Source organism: Penicillium malachiteum (genome assembly GCF_028827825.1).
Source record: "Penicillium malachiteum strain IBT 17515 chromosome Unknown utg000003l:1.0-4950554.0:1.0-4952489.0, whole genome shotgun sequence".
Classification (NCBI taxonomy): Eukaryota; Fungi; Ascomycota; class Eurotiomycetes; order Eurotiales; family Aspergillaceae; genus Penicillium; species Penicillium malachiteum.
In genome coordinates this window covers 860152-873817 of record NW_026643096.1, presented here as the reverse complement: position 1 = coordinate 873817, position 13666 = coordinate 860152, and the positions used below count along the sequence as shown (strand labels likewise).

Below are 13666 nucleotides of genomic sequence, written 5' to 3'. Positions count from 1 at the left end.
CCTAACCTTTTGCAACATTTCAGTTTGAATCCAATTTACTAGTAATGGGCACCAGGCACCTGGGCGCTGACACTTCTCGATGAGACCGAGATTTCCCAATATTTTTCTGGTAAATCCAGTGAAATTGCAAAATTCTAGAAAACGAATCTGTCCGAGTCTTCAAGTTCAGGCATCCTAGTAATAACACCTGTGGTATGTAAAAGTAGTATTAGCAGTAGCCAGAATGGCTTAAACCGTCAAGTTCAACCTGTGACATCTGGAACATTGGAAAAGTTGTTCAAGTTCAACAAGTTGCGGGCCAAATTGAATATATCCATGCAGTGCTAGTGTGTGTACCAGTAGGAGAACTGAGGATTGCCAGTGGCTTGTTTAAGGCCTCTCGGGTTGGATTCAAGTTGTGGCTTGAGGCTTACGACGAGACAATATCAGGCGATGAACTAATGATGAGAGGAAAGACTTACTAGTAAGCGAGGCATACTTTAGTTTAGTCAATTTATGGGGTAACCTTGGAACTTGAATGGACAATCTCTTGTGGGTATTTGAGAAGATTGTTTAATTTAGACTTGGAGTGGCGGAGTTCCCCCTATTATTCTAACTCACGAACCCCATAAATAACTAGAATATCGGGGGTTTCCAAGGTTCTGCTCAGAGTCAAAGACTCAAAGACCAGATTTCATATTCCTATGCGGTAGTGCTTTTCACAGGGGGACATTCACTTGCTTGACTGCTATTTTGGTGATATCGCATTGACTCAACTGCCGGTCTGTGGAGCATGTGCTAATGCAAGTCAAAGTGCCGGACCAAAACCTAGAAAAAGAAATGCCGAAATGACCTTTCTCCATATCAAGACAAGTCTGATTGGTGGGTCACTCACTTTCCATGGGGAGAAAGAGAGAATCTGGAGGACCTGGCAACTCTGGAGTGCTGGGGAAGTGGAGCAGGGGGCTTGCATGTTAACAGGCCTCCAGATTGATGGAAATGGGAGGAGATGGCAGTGTAAGAAGAGAATGGTCATTCCAAAGTGACGCCTTTCATCCATTTTCACACAAGGGTAGTCCATCAAAGGGCCAGTTTAACTTCTACCGAATCGGGAATGACTGGTCGAAAACCTTATGGCTGGCGTTCTGGGTTCCCTGGCAAATGCACCTTTTCCCGATCGTTCACTTTGCTGCGCTCGTTGTATCGTGGTCGTCGAGCGTTTTCCTAACCGTCAACCTCACACAAAGCCAGGTCTTAGGTGCTCCGCCTTATGTCCAGTCAATCTATTGGATTTGCCAACTTTGCCCTCGTTGCGGGTGTGATTATTGGACTGGCCACGAATGGACCCCTGTCGGACTGGGTTTCAATGCGTGCGACCAAGAAAAAAGGCGGTATTCGAGAGCCAGAAATGCGTCTGCCAACGATGATCCCCTATGTCATTATCGCGATATTGGGTAACTTCATTGTTGTGACTGGAGGGTATGTTTGATTCCCATTCCCTTCACTGTCTCAGATATACTAACATATGACTAGTATTTCGATTAGATCATTGTGATTATCGGTTATACATGTATCGGAATTCAGGTCGCTGCATTGCCTGCCATTACGAGTACCTATGCCGTCGACAGCTACAAGCCTGTTGTCGGCTCCAGCTTCGTCGCAGTTACTGTCAACAAGAACCTCTGAGGCTATGGCTTTAGCAAGTTTACCACCCTCTGGACTGAAAAATATGGATATCTGTCTGCCATAATAACCAACATGTGTCTAACAACGTTGTAATGCTCTTTTGGCTTCTTGTTTTCGCAGGAAAGAATTATTTCCGCCGGTGGACAGCGAACTCGAGTATTTGGAACCCACATAACAATTAGGTTGTTGGCGATATTGTGAATCCCCAGTTCTTCTTGGAGGAGGAAGAGAAATCCTGTCCTTTAAATTCGAGATTGTCATATATTGTCACATAATTCTATTCACTTCGCATGTGGTTGGTTTGCGTCAATTGCTCTCGTTGCGAAACAACACCTACCATACTACTTTCTTGATCTCAAAATCATATCTCTCACTTTAAATATGTATGAAATTAATGATTCAAACGGAGCACAAACACTACATACACATAAGGAGCTCGGAACATTCGCTCGCAGGTTCTCCGTATAAGATTCCAATTGATGGATGCTATGAGATACATACACATAGTACTTGCTTGTAATATCATCCGAACGATGCATGCTTCGCTAAGTGGGGACCTTGCGGATTTTTATCCATCTTCGTAATATTATGGCTTATTTGAGCAATCCCATAACATTCGAGCAATCTAGAATCTTGATAATCCTGTCGCCTATTAGCCTGTTATCTTTACCCCAAATGACAGTAAACCCCGCTTAGCGACCGGGGCCCCGACGGGGTTATGATCTGGGGCTCTGACACCACGGCAACATTTCCCCCTTCCACTTTCCATCTTTCCTTAATTCTCACCCTCAGCATATTCTCATTTTGGAAGCTGCTGTACCTTGATGTTACTGCTCTCTCTCGCCGGCCTTATAGGCCTCTCATACGCTGGTAGTCAGCAAGTTCTGAGCTCGGGAACTACTACCGAATCCAACGGCTTTAGCGTGTTCCAACATAAACACAGCGATCACTCAATTCGTATCCGACAACAAGATGAATCGATCTGTGCGGCTGGCTCAGCGCAGTATATTGGCTGGCTAGACATTGGATCGAAACACTTTTTCTTCTGGTACTTTGAAAGCCAGAATGACCCCGACAATGATCCGTTGACGCTATGGATGACAGGTGGGCCGGGCGGGTCTAGCATGATCGGCTTATTTGAGGAGACTGGACCCTGTTTTGTGAACGAATTCGGGAATGGAACATACTACAATCCCTTCGGCTGGTCTCGAAACTCATCGGTGCTCTATGTTGATCAGCCCGTTGGCGTCGGATTCTCTTACCTTGATGAAGGCGCTGAGATCCCTGGTGACTCCCCGACTGCTGCTATCGATATGCAACGATTCCTTCAGCTTTTCATCTCTGACGTTTTCCCCCAACATCTCAACCACCCATTCCACTTGTCTGGTGAATCCTATGCCGTAAGAGAAAGCCCATTCCGTACACCCGCTTTTAGCACACTGACATTAAATAATACAGGGGAAATATATCCCAGCACTTGGCGCGGAGATCGTGAAACATAACAAGCTCTATCCAAATGAGCCTCAGATTCAATTGCGAACATGTCTGGTCGGGGATGGTTACATGTCTCCAAAAGATACTACGTTCGGATACTGGGAAACCCTTTGCACAACCAATCCTGGAGTCGCCGAGCCAGTCTTCAACAAAACCAGATGTGATATTATGGCGGCCAACATGCCTCGCTGCATGGAGGTTCTGGATACTTGCGTCAGACGTCCTGATCCCGCTCTATGCGATGCAGCTTCGAAGGTCTGTTATGAGGGCATCATTGGATGGTACGACGACGAGTCCGCATTTGCGGGCGGGCGCAATCGATTCGATAGTAAGTCCACTTTCTCCAGAAAATACGATACTTCAGTGTATCTTCTACTGGAAGAAATGCTAATAAAAGCGATAGTTACTCGACCCTGCGAGTATGACGATATTTGCTATATTCAAGCTGCATGGATAGATGACTATCTCAACTCAAAAGCTATTTGGGATGCTCTTTCGCCGCCTGGACATATCAAGAAGTTCAATGTCACTTCCGATGCCGTCTCATACGCATTCACACAGACTTCGGACTTGGTGACATCCACCGATTATCAAGTTAAGTATTTGTTGCAGAACCAGGTGGATTACCTTGCCTACCAAGGAAATCTCGACCTGGCGTGCAACACAGCTGGTAATCTGCGCTGGGCAAACTCACTGGTGTGGGAGGGCCAGGCTGAGTTCTCATCTAAGTCTCTTCAGCCGTGGAAGTCTGTGGTCTCTGCGACTGGTAAGAATGAGACGGTTGGCACGATGAAGGAAGTCAGAGTTCGCACGAGCGATGCTTCGGAGAAGGAGTCCCGCTTTGCTATCGTGACTGTGGATAATGCTGGTCATTTCGTAAGTCTCCCCAAATTTTAGTGGTGGGCTATTGCTAATTTGGATCTTTAGTTGCCTCAAGATCGACCTGATGTTGCGTTGGATTTGATGACTCGGTGGATTTATGACTTGCCCTTTATTTGAGCAACCTGTTGCGACCTGGCGTGGGAGTCTGCACAGTCTCGCAGTTTGGCCTGCTAATGTATACCACACGAAGTATTGAGCTCCACTTGAGTTGATAGTTCACACAAGAATAGTATCGCGCAGGCCTTTGAATCAAAATACTTGCACTCATTATTCTTTCCAGCGTCCGTGGGCGGGTAAACGGCTCATTCGGAGTATAGCAATCGGAATTGTAGACGGAATTACATGCAGTATCCACTTTTGAGTAGCGATCGACATGTTTTGGAGTAGATTGTGGTACCACTCTAATCAATCAAGGATGTAAGGGAACCAAACTGAGCTTAGTAGATCATGCCCCTCATTCATTCGGTGTAACTATAAAAAGAGCCTGCCATCCTTGGAGGAAATAAGAAGACATGATACTATTAAGTACAAACATTGGAAGCACTGTAATCACTCGCAGAATCTATCAACTATGGGGGTTCCATCTACAGAGAAGGTTGCTTTTGTCACCGGTGCCAATGGTATCAGTGGTTTTTCTATTATCGAGCATCTTGTTCGCCAACCCAAGGAAGAATGGTAAGTCCTATCCTTTCAGATTCGTCTGAGATTTTCAAATAATAACCTAGAATGTAGGAGTAAAATCATCGTCACCTCAAGAAGACCTCTCCCCAACGCCTGGATCGATCCTAGAGTCGAGTTCGTGGCAGTCGACTTTCTCGACCCGGTCAAAACCATCATCGCCAAGCTAGAGGATATCTGTGCTGATGTTACCCACACATTCTTCACCTCTTACGTTCATCACGACGACTTCAGAGTCCTCCGAGATAAGAATGTCCCGCTATTTCGCAACTTCCTCGATGCTGTAGATACAGCTTGTCCGAATCTACAGCGAGTCTGTCTCCAAACAGGTGGTAAATACTATGGTGTTCACCTTGGTCCTGTTAAGATCCCTCTAGAGGAATCTTTTCTTCGGTATGATGATAAAGGATTCAATTTCTACTACAACCAGGAAGATTATCTTAAGGAGGTTCAAGCTCGTCGGAACTCCTGGTCTTGGAATGTGATTCGTCCGAATGCTATAAACGGTTATGCACCACATGGTGAGTTTTTTCTATGATAAATTACTTTGTCTCAGGGACTAACATTTACAGCAAATGGAATGTCGGAGGTCTTGACAATTCTCATTTACATGCTTATTTGTCGTGAGCTGGGTCAACCGGCTAACTTCCCTGGAAACGAGTATTTCTGGAACTCCATTGACGATAACTCGTACGCACCCAGTCTTGCAGATCTATCTGTCTTCGTGACCTCGCACGATCATTGCAAAGACGAGGCTTTTAATCACGTCAACGGTGATGTCTTTGTGTGGAAGCACGTTTGGCAGGATCTTGCAGCTTACTTTGGTATCGAGGTGAGAAGATACTCCTCCCACGTCTTAAGAACTCTCATTCTAATAAGGATGTCTTGATAGGTTCCCGAGCCGAAGTTCGATAAGGCTGCTGGTCAAGCTAATACGTTGGCCAATGAAATTGACATGGTTGAATGGGCAAAGGATAAGCGTGAAGTTTGGGAACGGGTGGTGAGTAAGTATGGTGGTAAAGCCGATGCCTTTGATTGGGGTACTTGGGGCTTCTTTAACTGGGCAACTGGAAAGTCCTGGATAACTATCTCGTCTGTCAACAAAGCGAGAAAGTTTGGCTGGCATCGGAATGATAAGACTTTCGATACGTGGATTGAGACTTATCGGTCTTTTGAGAATGCTGGAGTACTTCCTTCGCGTCGGGCATTGTTGAAAGATAACTGATTGACAATTATCGTGGAAGTTCACATCACTGAACAATACCATGATAGATATTGAGATGAATGAATTGTTCTTCCGGCTTATTTCGACTGTAGAGATAGCCTACCTATGGGTGTCTTATGATTGTGGACGAATTATCAAATCAGGATCCAAGTAATCACCAAACAGGTCCTCTAACCATTCCATCTGTCCTGCAATGGTTTGGTGCCCCGATCGAATAGTTGGCTCGGCTCCCACAGGCTCATGAGGATGTGACAGGAAATGTCCAGATATATCACCATTATCATACATGGAGGGAATTGGTCCCTCTGTTGCGTCAAAACGCAGAGCTCCTTGCTCAAACTGGAAATCTCGTAGCGTTAGACTGGACCAATCAGTTGGTAGTGCATGGAACAGAAACTGGGTTGATCCTTCATCTCGCTGTGGCTGATGAATGCTAACTTCAGATTGAGTGGACTGTTCTGTCAAACTCTCATTCGAGAGCTGTGAATATTCCATATTCCCTTGTCTCAAGACTTGAAAAATCATCGAGCCAAGTCTTGAGACATTCCGGATCGTTTTGCCAGAAACCCAAGTGCGAGTACAGTAGGACTCAAGCAGCTGAACAGCTCGAAGAGTGATACTACCGTACTTCAGTCTGAAGGCCGGTTCCTTGATAAGGAGACCAAGAGATATGATGGCAGCAGTGATCAAGTAATGAAAGAAAGGAAATGTGAAAATGTCTTTTTGCTCCGGGATTTGCAAAAATAACTCAATCACCTTGCTGGAAAGACTCATACTGATGACTTCGTTCTCAAAACTGGCTATTTTTTCCGTGTGGCTAGACCTCAATTTTTGCAACATCGACGTGTGGATCATGAGACGTAATGAGAGCCAGCGCTATCTTTGTCAGTCATTTTCTCACCAGATGGGATAATAGGCGACTTACCACTTGCATGAGTGTTTGTTGTTTGACCAACCACCAAGATGCGTCTTGATAGTTTATACATGGGCCTTCCATTGCGTTGTAAGCAAATTGAGATGGTATGTCTTTCTGGGCTTGCGAAATCAAGGCCTCCAAGTGATTTTCCATCTCCCTTTGCCGGCAATTGGAACTATTGGGACTATAAATACTCTCCCAAGTTCTTCCAAGAGTCTTGGAGTAGGTGATCATTGCGGTAAGAAAAGTGATGGAGTCCACCGCTTGCAAAGGCGCACTTGAGGACTCTCCACAAGAGGCCGTACTTTCATCGCATTGTGATATATCATCTGGGATGATTTGCGGTAGGGGCGCAGTAATGTTTGCATCTTGAATCAGGAATGGTCGCCTTGTCTCAATCGCAAGTCGTCTGTCTAGGAGATATAGACACCACCAGAGCCGTCGGCACATCTCACGCTTTTGGTTATCATTGCCGCCAACTGCGGAGCTTGCTGTATGGAGATGCAGAGAATACGCATGAGAAACCGCAAGTGCCAGGAGTCTTTCCGCTTTTCCGATAATATCCAGGCGGAATAGATAGATGACCTATTAATTCTTGTAAGCAATTGCTCTTTGATAAATCCCGGGCTTTATGGGAGACAATACAATAAGCTGCAATCCTTGCAAAAAACGGATCTGGGATATGCAGCCCTCAGAGCAGTCCATTATATCTCCCAGGAAAGTCATTGCAGCCCGGTATAGACTCCACCCAGCGGAATGTCGACCATCCTCCTGAGATATGCGAGGTGACGCCGTACATCGACCAATAGCAAGGCATAAAAGAACCTGACAAGTCAATATTTGATCGTCTTCGTCGTTCGGAACTTCCAAGCCAGGTATACGGTCTGCGTTTAGCACCTCCCACATCAAGTTATAGTGTGCATATAGCGATGGCAGGTGAAGAAACGGATACATGATATGGATTTCATCGCAAAATACAGATAGGAATTTATCCCACTGAGATCTGTCTGCGTCTATGCCATACACACTGAGGGTAGTACGAAGACCAGATGGTTCATGGAGCTGCGAGATATCATCCTGTAAGGGTTCTGGAGTCAACGCTGGTGAAGGCATTGCTGGAGGTAAAAGATCCGGATGAGATGAGTGCAAGTACTGCTTGAGACGTTCTTCCACCTCATCGAGATTTGCTTCAATCGACTTTTTGACCTGGCATCCAGTAACAATTGCAGCTTCGTTTTCGTTTTCATTTTCATTGGAGTCGCAAACGACACGCGATTCTGCGTCTGATATTGACCTTGAGGCCACCATGTGCATCAGCCTCTCTAATCGCGCTAGACGAAGAGATAGATCATTTGGTGACGGGCTAAACACATTTCATCAGTGAAATATCCAGATAGTAGGGGCTGCTTGATATTACCTAGAGCTGTCCTGTGCTTCGTTCCCTTGAAGGAATTCCAGAGATTCGCGCACGGAAGCTGCAGGATATTTCCCCATTCGACGACGCATATCGATACCTTCCCTATCACAGCCTCGGCCATATGACAGACATGGCGAGCAAGGAGATGCACCGTCACACTTATCTTCGTCAACGAAAGGAACTATTCTGTGAATGGTTCTTCATCTTACCTTGGTTTTTCGTCGACGGCACTGAGCGCTTGGCAGGTTCAGTATTTTGGTTTTCGAGACATGAAGAGTGATGAAACTCACCAAGCTTGAGAGACATACTTGCCTCGTATTTGCCTCCTCTTCGAGCTTCGTTCAGTCTCTTCTTGGTTTCCAGGTTGGGTCGACCTTTTGTTAGACCTGAATTTGGTACCCCTTCGCAACATCCTGATCAATACCAGGAATTTATACTCAGACAAATATTGTTTGATAGGTCATCTCATGAGAGTCAAACGCAATAAGCGACCCCTCGTAATTGCCAAGTGGTTTTCGGAGATGCTAGCCAAGTGCTCCGATGAGGATGCAAGTTGCTCGAAGGAGTAAAGATTGACACTGCAGGCAGGATAAACGGAGTTATGCACTGGTCAGGAACCGGAAGCTCCACTTCAAGTTGAATGAGTCTAGTGATAAGAGAATGGAGCGAGCTACTGGTATTTACTTATATTCAAAATTTCCCGCAAATGCATCTTCAAACGAGCCTACTATACAGAGTCCCGAATAATAGCGAGCATTTCATCACCCTTAGGTGCGGTGGTGAGGTTCTCATAACCGCTAGCAGTGACAAGAATGTCATCCTCAATACGCACACCACCAATGTGCACGTACTGCGCCGCAACTTCAAAATTAATATACTTGGCAAAAGGTTGCTTGCGAGCATTTGAAAGAGCCAAAGGTGAAAAGTACAGACCCGGCTCGATAGTGACCACCATGCCTGCTTCTAGCAATGGAGCAGACAGTGTGCAGGGGGCGCGACAGACAGCGATATTCACAACTGGACCATATCGAGACTTATCGAGCTCATTGCTCATGGCTGTGATCTCTCTTTCAGAGACATCGTGGACCTCAAGTCCGACATGGTGACCCAGTCCATGAGGGAAGAAAGTCTTGTTCACACCTGATGCGCGAATCTCAGCATGTGAACCGCCTTTCAAAACACCGAGCTTGATTAAACCCTCAATGGCAATGTCGTGCGCAAGATTATGCAGCGAGAGAAATCGAACACCTACTCGAATTCCCTTGATACACTCTTCCTGCATGCGCTCTACGAGCTTGTAAATATCCGAGACGTACTTGCTGGGCCATTCACCCTTAAGCGGGAATGTTCGCGTGACGTCGCTAGAGTAACAATTCCACTCAGCACCGGCGTCGAGACATACCAATGGCTTTCCGGCAAGAGACTCGTTATTCTTTCCATAATGCAGAACCGCAGCGTTAGGTCCCGACGCAGCAATGATACCATATGATTGGTTTCGTGCACCATTGGAGATACAAGTATCGAGGAAGATTCCCTCAATTTGAGATTCATTGGTCATCTTTTGAATTCCTTCAAGAACCTTCCGGTGGGCGAGCGTGGACACTCTATTCGCCTCGCGAATCATTCGGATCTCATATTCATCTTTCACGCCACGAGCAGCATTCATAGCAGGCATAAGCTGAATTGAGTCCAGTGGTAGCTCCGTCGGTAGTCCCTCTGGAAGCTCCGATTCATGAACCATATATAGCAAGCTGTTCTGTACTCGGGTACTGAGCCATGCCTCCAGCTCCGGTCGCAGGGAGGATTTGTATAACACACGATCTACGTCATATCGATCTTGCGCATTGTCTCTATCGAGGGTCGGGCCCATCCAAATCGCGCGGTGGAGATCAAAATCAGGTACGAAGAGCGTCAGACGGTCCAAGCTGATATCGTATGTTAAGGCGCAATCGGGCTCCTCGACACCACTCAGGTAGTAAAAGTATCGCCGTTGTCGGAAGGGACGCTCTTGATCCGAGTCACGGAGGAGAATATTGGGTTGGCCAGCCAAGAAGATCAGGCCATGGGAGATGCCGAGTTTGCGAGCTACATTGCGCGCATGTTGTTTAGCTGTGATAGGGAGGCTTCTGGTTAGCTTATCGGTTCATCCCGGTCGGGGTTTCTGCGGAGGGTAGGAGAACTTGTGAAGAAGGGGAACCTGAAGGAAGCCTGGGAGGGATCAAGGTCACTACACCTTGAGTGTAGGACTTCCTAGGTTCCCAAGCCCTCGAGGGAGGTCATACCTGGGTACTTATCACAGGAGGTCCCTATGACGGTAAGGTTGATTTGATAGGAGTCGATGGAGTTGATAGTGACGTTTGGCCCAACCAAGGGCACCATAGAAGACACCCCCATGACTAGGGGATTATGCTGAATAAAAGTCTGTGCGTAAAAGGAGTCGAGGGGGAACTTGAAAGTGACTTGAAGTGACTTCGTAAAGGGAATTAGGCTTTGCTGCAAGGAGCCACGCGAGAGGGGAAAAGATGGCGATAAGCGTTAGACATGTAGGATGCACTAGACTAGTACACTCGCTATAATTACTTTTTGTGAAAATAGGAGATTTCCTCCTTGTTCACCTTGAGCAATATTCAGTTCGGAGTATATAAGGTATAAAGTATTATTATTCTCTACTAAATACTATTATATCTTAAGTATTATCTGTCTACCTGCATAGTAAGGCTGACATTACCGGAAGCGTCTCGGTCTCGGGAGCTCAGGTGTAAATCCGCCTCTTTACTATTCTGCCTTTTCCCGCTTTCCTTCCATCTCCCACTATCTCTCTCTTCTATCTTTTGTTTCCTTCCCCCTCTCGGTGCTTTTTCGACTCTTTCTTTCTTTTTTATTTTGGCTGGTCAATGAACGATGCAGGGTCTTGAGGCATCGGGCCCCGGTGCACTCGCAGGCCTTCCATCTACGCTGAGAACAGTGATAGCCACTACGACGACGTCACCGCTCGGGCAGGTCTCAACAGCGATTCCATCCGTTGAAACTCCATCCTCCCTATCACCACAGCAAATTGAAGCCAATTTACAATATGTACTCAAATCTCTCTCGGCTGGATATGCCAGTGAGAGGGTCGGTGTTGCCGGTGGCAATTCGACCGGCTCAACCGGCTCGACCACCAAAGGCGTCCTGATCGGTCTCTTCTCAGCGTTTGGATCGGCTGCCATCGCATTGACGATCCTAGCGATCTTCTTTTTCTTTAAATATACCAATCGCGGACGAATTATGCTCGATCGCATGGGCCGACCCGGCGAGTACGATGACGAACAGGCGTTTGCGCGGGAAGAGGAAGTGGCCCTGGAGGCCATGGATGACTTATCACGGTCGGAATATCTTCGAGCCAAAGGTATGTTGATTAGAGAAATGGAATCAAAGGCAAGAAAGTGTTTGGAGTGAACTCCCATGCTAACAGGCCCGTGTAGCCTTCGTTCAAGCCAATCCAGCCGAATCGATGCAAACCGACATATCCCTATCACAGTTCCTAGCCATTCAAGAAAAGGGCGTTTCGGCATGGGAATTCCAGCCCGAACTGGAGATTGCAAACTGTTTTGTGGAAGGTCGCACAGAGATTGAGTTCTTTGACTCCGAATGCAGCGTGCAGACCAATTTGCCCATTCCCAAGCAGAACGATGTTTACTACTGGGAAGCCAAGATTTACGATAAGCCAGAATCGACCATGATTGGTATCGGCCTCACGACTAAGCCTTATCCTCTATTTCGAATGCCTGGTATGCGATTGATCGATTCTCTCTAGTCTTGCTCTTTTTCTCTCAATGCCTTAGGCTAACAAATTACTATCTCTAGGCTTCCATAAGACATCCGTTGCTTATCAATCAACAGGCCATCGCAGACATAATCAACCGTTTACCCCATCTCCATACGGGCCTCCTCTTCTACAAGGCGACGTTATCGGTGTTGGATACCGCCCTAGGTCGGGCACGATCTTCTTCACACGAAACGGCAAGAAATTAGAGGATGTGGCTCATAACTATCGCAGCCAGAATCTATTTCCGACAATTGGGGCGAACGGCCCCTGCAGCGTGCATGTCAACTTTGGACAAATGGGATTTGTTTTCATTGAAGCCAATGTTAAGAAATGGGGCTTAGCCCCCATGACCGGGAGCCTCGCCCCGCCCCCACCATATGGAAGCGAGCATGGCAGCATTTTGCTTGAGTCGGGCCGTGAAAGTGCTGCCCAGATTTCCCAGCGTGTCTATCAAACTCATACCGCAAGAAGCTCCAGCGTTGGTCTTCCCCAGGCGGTCAGTCCTGGCCCAATTCGCTCTCCGACTGACATCTCCCTTGCTCAGCTGGCCCATATCCCTTCCAACGAGGATGTTGGTGAGGGATCCAGTCGGTTTGCCGATGGCGACGATGGTTCTACTCTAGTACCTCCATTACCTGGGGCTCCCGATGAGGATGATGTACCTCCTCCAGACTATTCAAGCCCTGGAAGCAGTCGTCGAGGTAGTGATGCCTCGCTAGAATTCCCTCCTCGAGAGTCTGATGAATTTCACTCTCCCCCAGAAAATAACGAAGATTACCGGTCTCAACCACTGCCCAGTTATCAGGCGGTGATAGATCGGGAATCTCGTGATCATAATGACAATCATTCATGATTGGATTAGTCTTGACACAACAATCTCTCTATTTCCTTATTATACGTCTTTGTCCGCAAACATACCCCCAATATGGTGTTTCCCACGGTTCATGGGTTTCTCAACACCATCAACTTTTCATTCTTTTTGTTTCTTATTTCATTTTTAGCGAGTCCACGGATGGCGTTTTTAGCTGGGTCGGTCCTGGGAATAACTTGTCTTTTGGTTCCAAGGTTACTGTTCATGTTTGGGAATCTGGTCAGGAAACGGGGTTCGCCCTTTGTTTTATCGAAGTCCTGGAGCAAATCTCAGGACTCCACGAAGTCATGTATAGGGGAGCACAGCCATCTCTCGCCTCTCTTTCGCTCTTTCCACTGTTCTTTGTTGTGATATCCTTTGTTGACAGCAGGCCTGTACACTTTTGTCATCTAGCAACTTCACCAGGGCTCCCTGGGAGAAGTCCTGCTGTCCAAGCATTTACTATAGCGCAATCCCTCAATCTGGCTGTTTTTGCGCCTTTGATAAATTCCATCTGTTTTCTATCCTCTAGTAGATCTCATCTGTATCTTTTATGAAGTAGATCCGGGGAAATATCTCACGTCATTATGCGGGCACTTATCGCTATAGCTTTATCTGCTCCACTCTACCAGAGTCTTAGACGACGATCCAACGAAAGAAACATCTGAGCACTAACATGAAAGAACTGTGTATTGTTGTCAAAGCCTGCAGGGCGCAATGACACTCTGAAT

The 13666-nt window shown here is 46.7% G+C and overlaps 6 protein-coding genes across 6 annotated transcripts; 4 read left to right on the top strand and 2 right to left on the bottom strand.

The window, feature by feature from the left end:
* Window positions 1-1249: 1249 nt before the first annotated feature.
* N7483_006655 (uncharacterized protein) lies at window positions 1250-1665 on the top strand (the record flags this gene model as incomplete). The annotated part of the gene is made up of 2 exons (XM_057090092.1): window positions 1250-1462; window positions 1525-1665. 2 exons carry the CDS (start codon window positions 1250-1252, stop codon window positions 1663-1665), a joined length of 354 nt encoding a protein of 117 aa, XP_056944833.1.
* Window positions 1666-2489: 824 nt separating this feature from the next.
* On the top strand, window positions 2490-4158 carry cp8 (putative carboxypeptidase Y; the record flags this gene model as incomplete). The annotated part of the gene is made up of 4 exons (XM_057090091.1): window positions 2490-3065; window positions 3124-3487; window positions 3563-4035; window positions 4087-4158. 4 exons carry the CDS (start codon window positions 2490-2492, stop codon window positions 4156-4158), a joined length of 1485 nt encoding a protein of 494 aa, XP_056944832.1.
* Window positions 4159-4612: 454 nt separating this feature from the next.
* On the top strand, window positions 4613-5944 carry N7483_006653 (SDR family oxidoreductase; the record flags this gene model as incomplete). The annotated part of the gene is made up of 4 exons (XM_057090090.1): window positions 4613-4716; window positions 4774-5240; window positions 5292-5551; window positions 5612-5944. 4 exons carry the CDS (start codon window positions 4613-4615, stop codon window positions 5942-5944), a joined length of 1164 nt encoding a protein of 387 aa, XP_056944831.1.
* A 114-nt stretch (window positions 5945-6058) lies between these two features.
* On the bottom strand, window positions 6059-8583 carry N7483_006652 (fungal specific transcription factor domain-containing protein; the record flags this gene model as incomplete). The annotated part of the gene is made up of 5 exons (XM_057090089.1): window positions 6059-6820; window positions 6870-7445; window positions 7506-8223; window positions 8278-8458; window positions 8487-8583. The coding sequence occupies 5 exons, from the start codon at window positions 8581-8583 to the stop codon at window positions 6059-6061; spliced, it is 2334 nt and encodes a 777-aa protein (XP_056944830.1).
* A 421-nt stretch (window positions 8584-9004) lies between these two features.
* Window positions 9005-10671, bottom strand: N7483_006651 (aminopeptidase P family protein; the record flags this gene model as incomplete). The annotated part of the gene is made up of 2 exons (XM_057090088.1): window positions 9005-10386; window positions 10560-10671. The coding sequence occupies 2 exons, from the start codon at window positions 10669-10671 to the stop codon at window positions 9005-9007; spliced, it is 1494 nt and encodes a 497-aa protein (XP_056944829.1).
* A 507-nt stretch (window positions 10672-11178) lies between these two features.
* On the top strand, window positions 11179-12938 carry N7483_006650 (SSH4 family protein; the record flags this gene model as incomplete). The annotated part of the gene is made up of 3 exons (XM_057090087.1): window positions 11179-11665; window positions 11742-12047; window positions 12124-12938. The coding sequence occupies 3 exons, from the start codon at window positions 11179-11181 to the stop codon at window positions 12936-12938; spliced, it is 1608 nt and encodes a 535-aa protein (XP_056944828.1).
* Window positions 12939-13666: the final 728 nt, after the last annotated feature.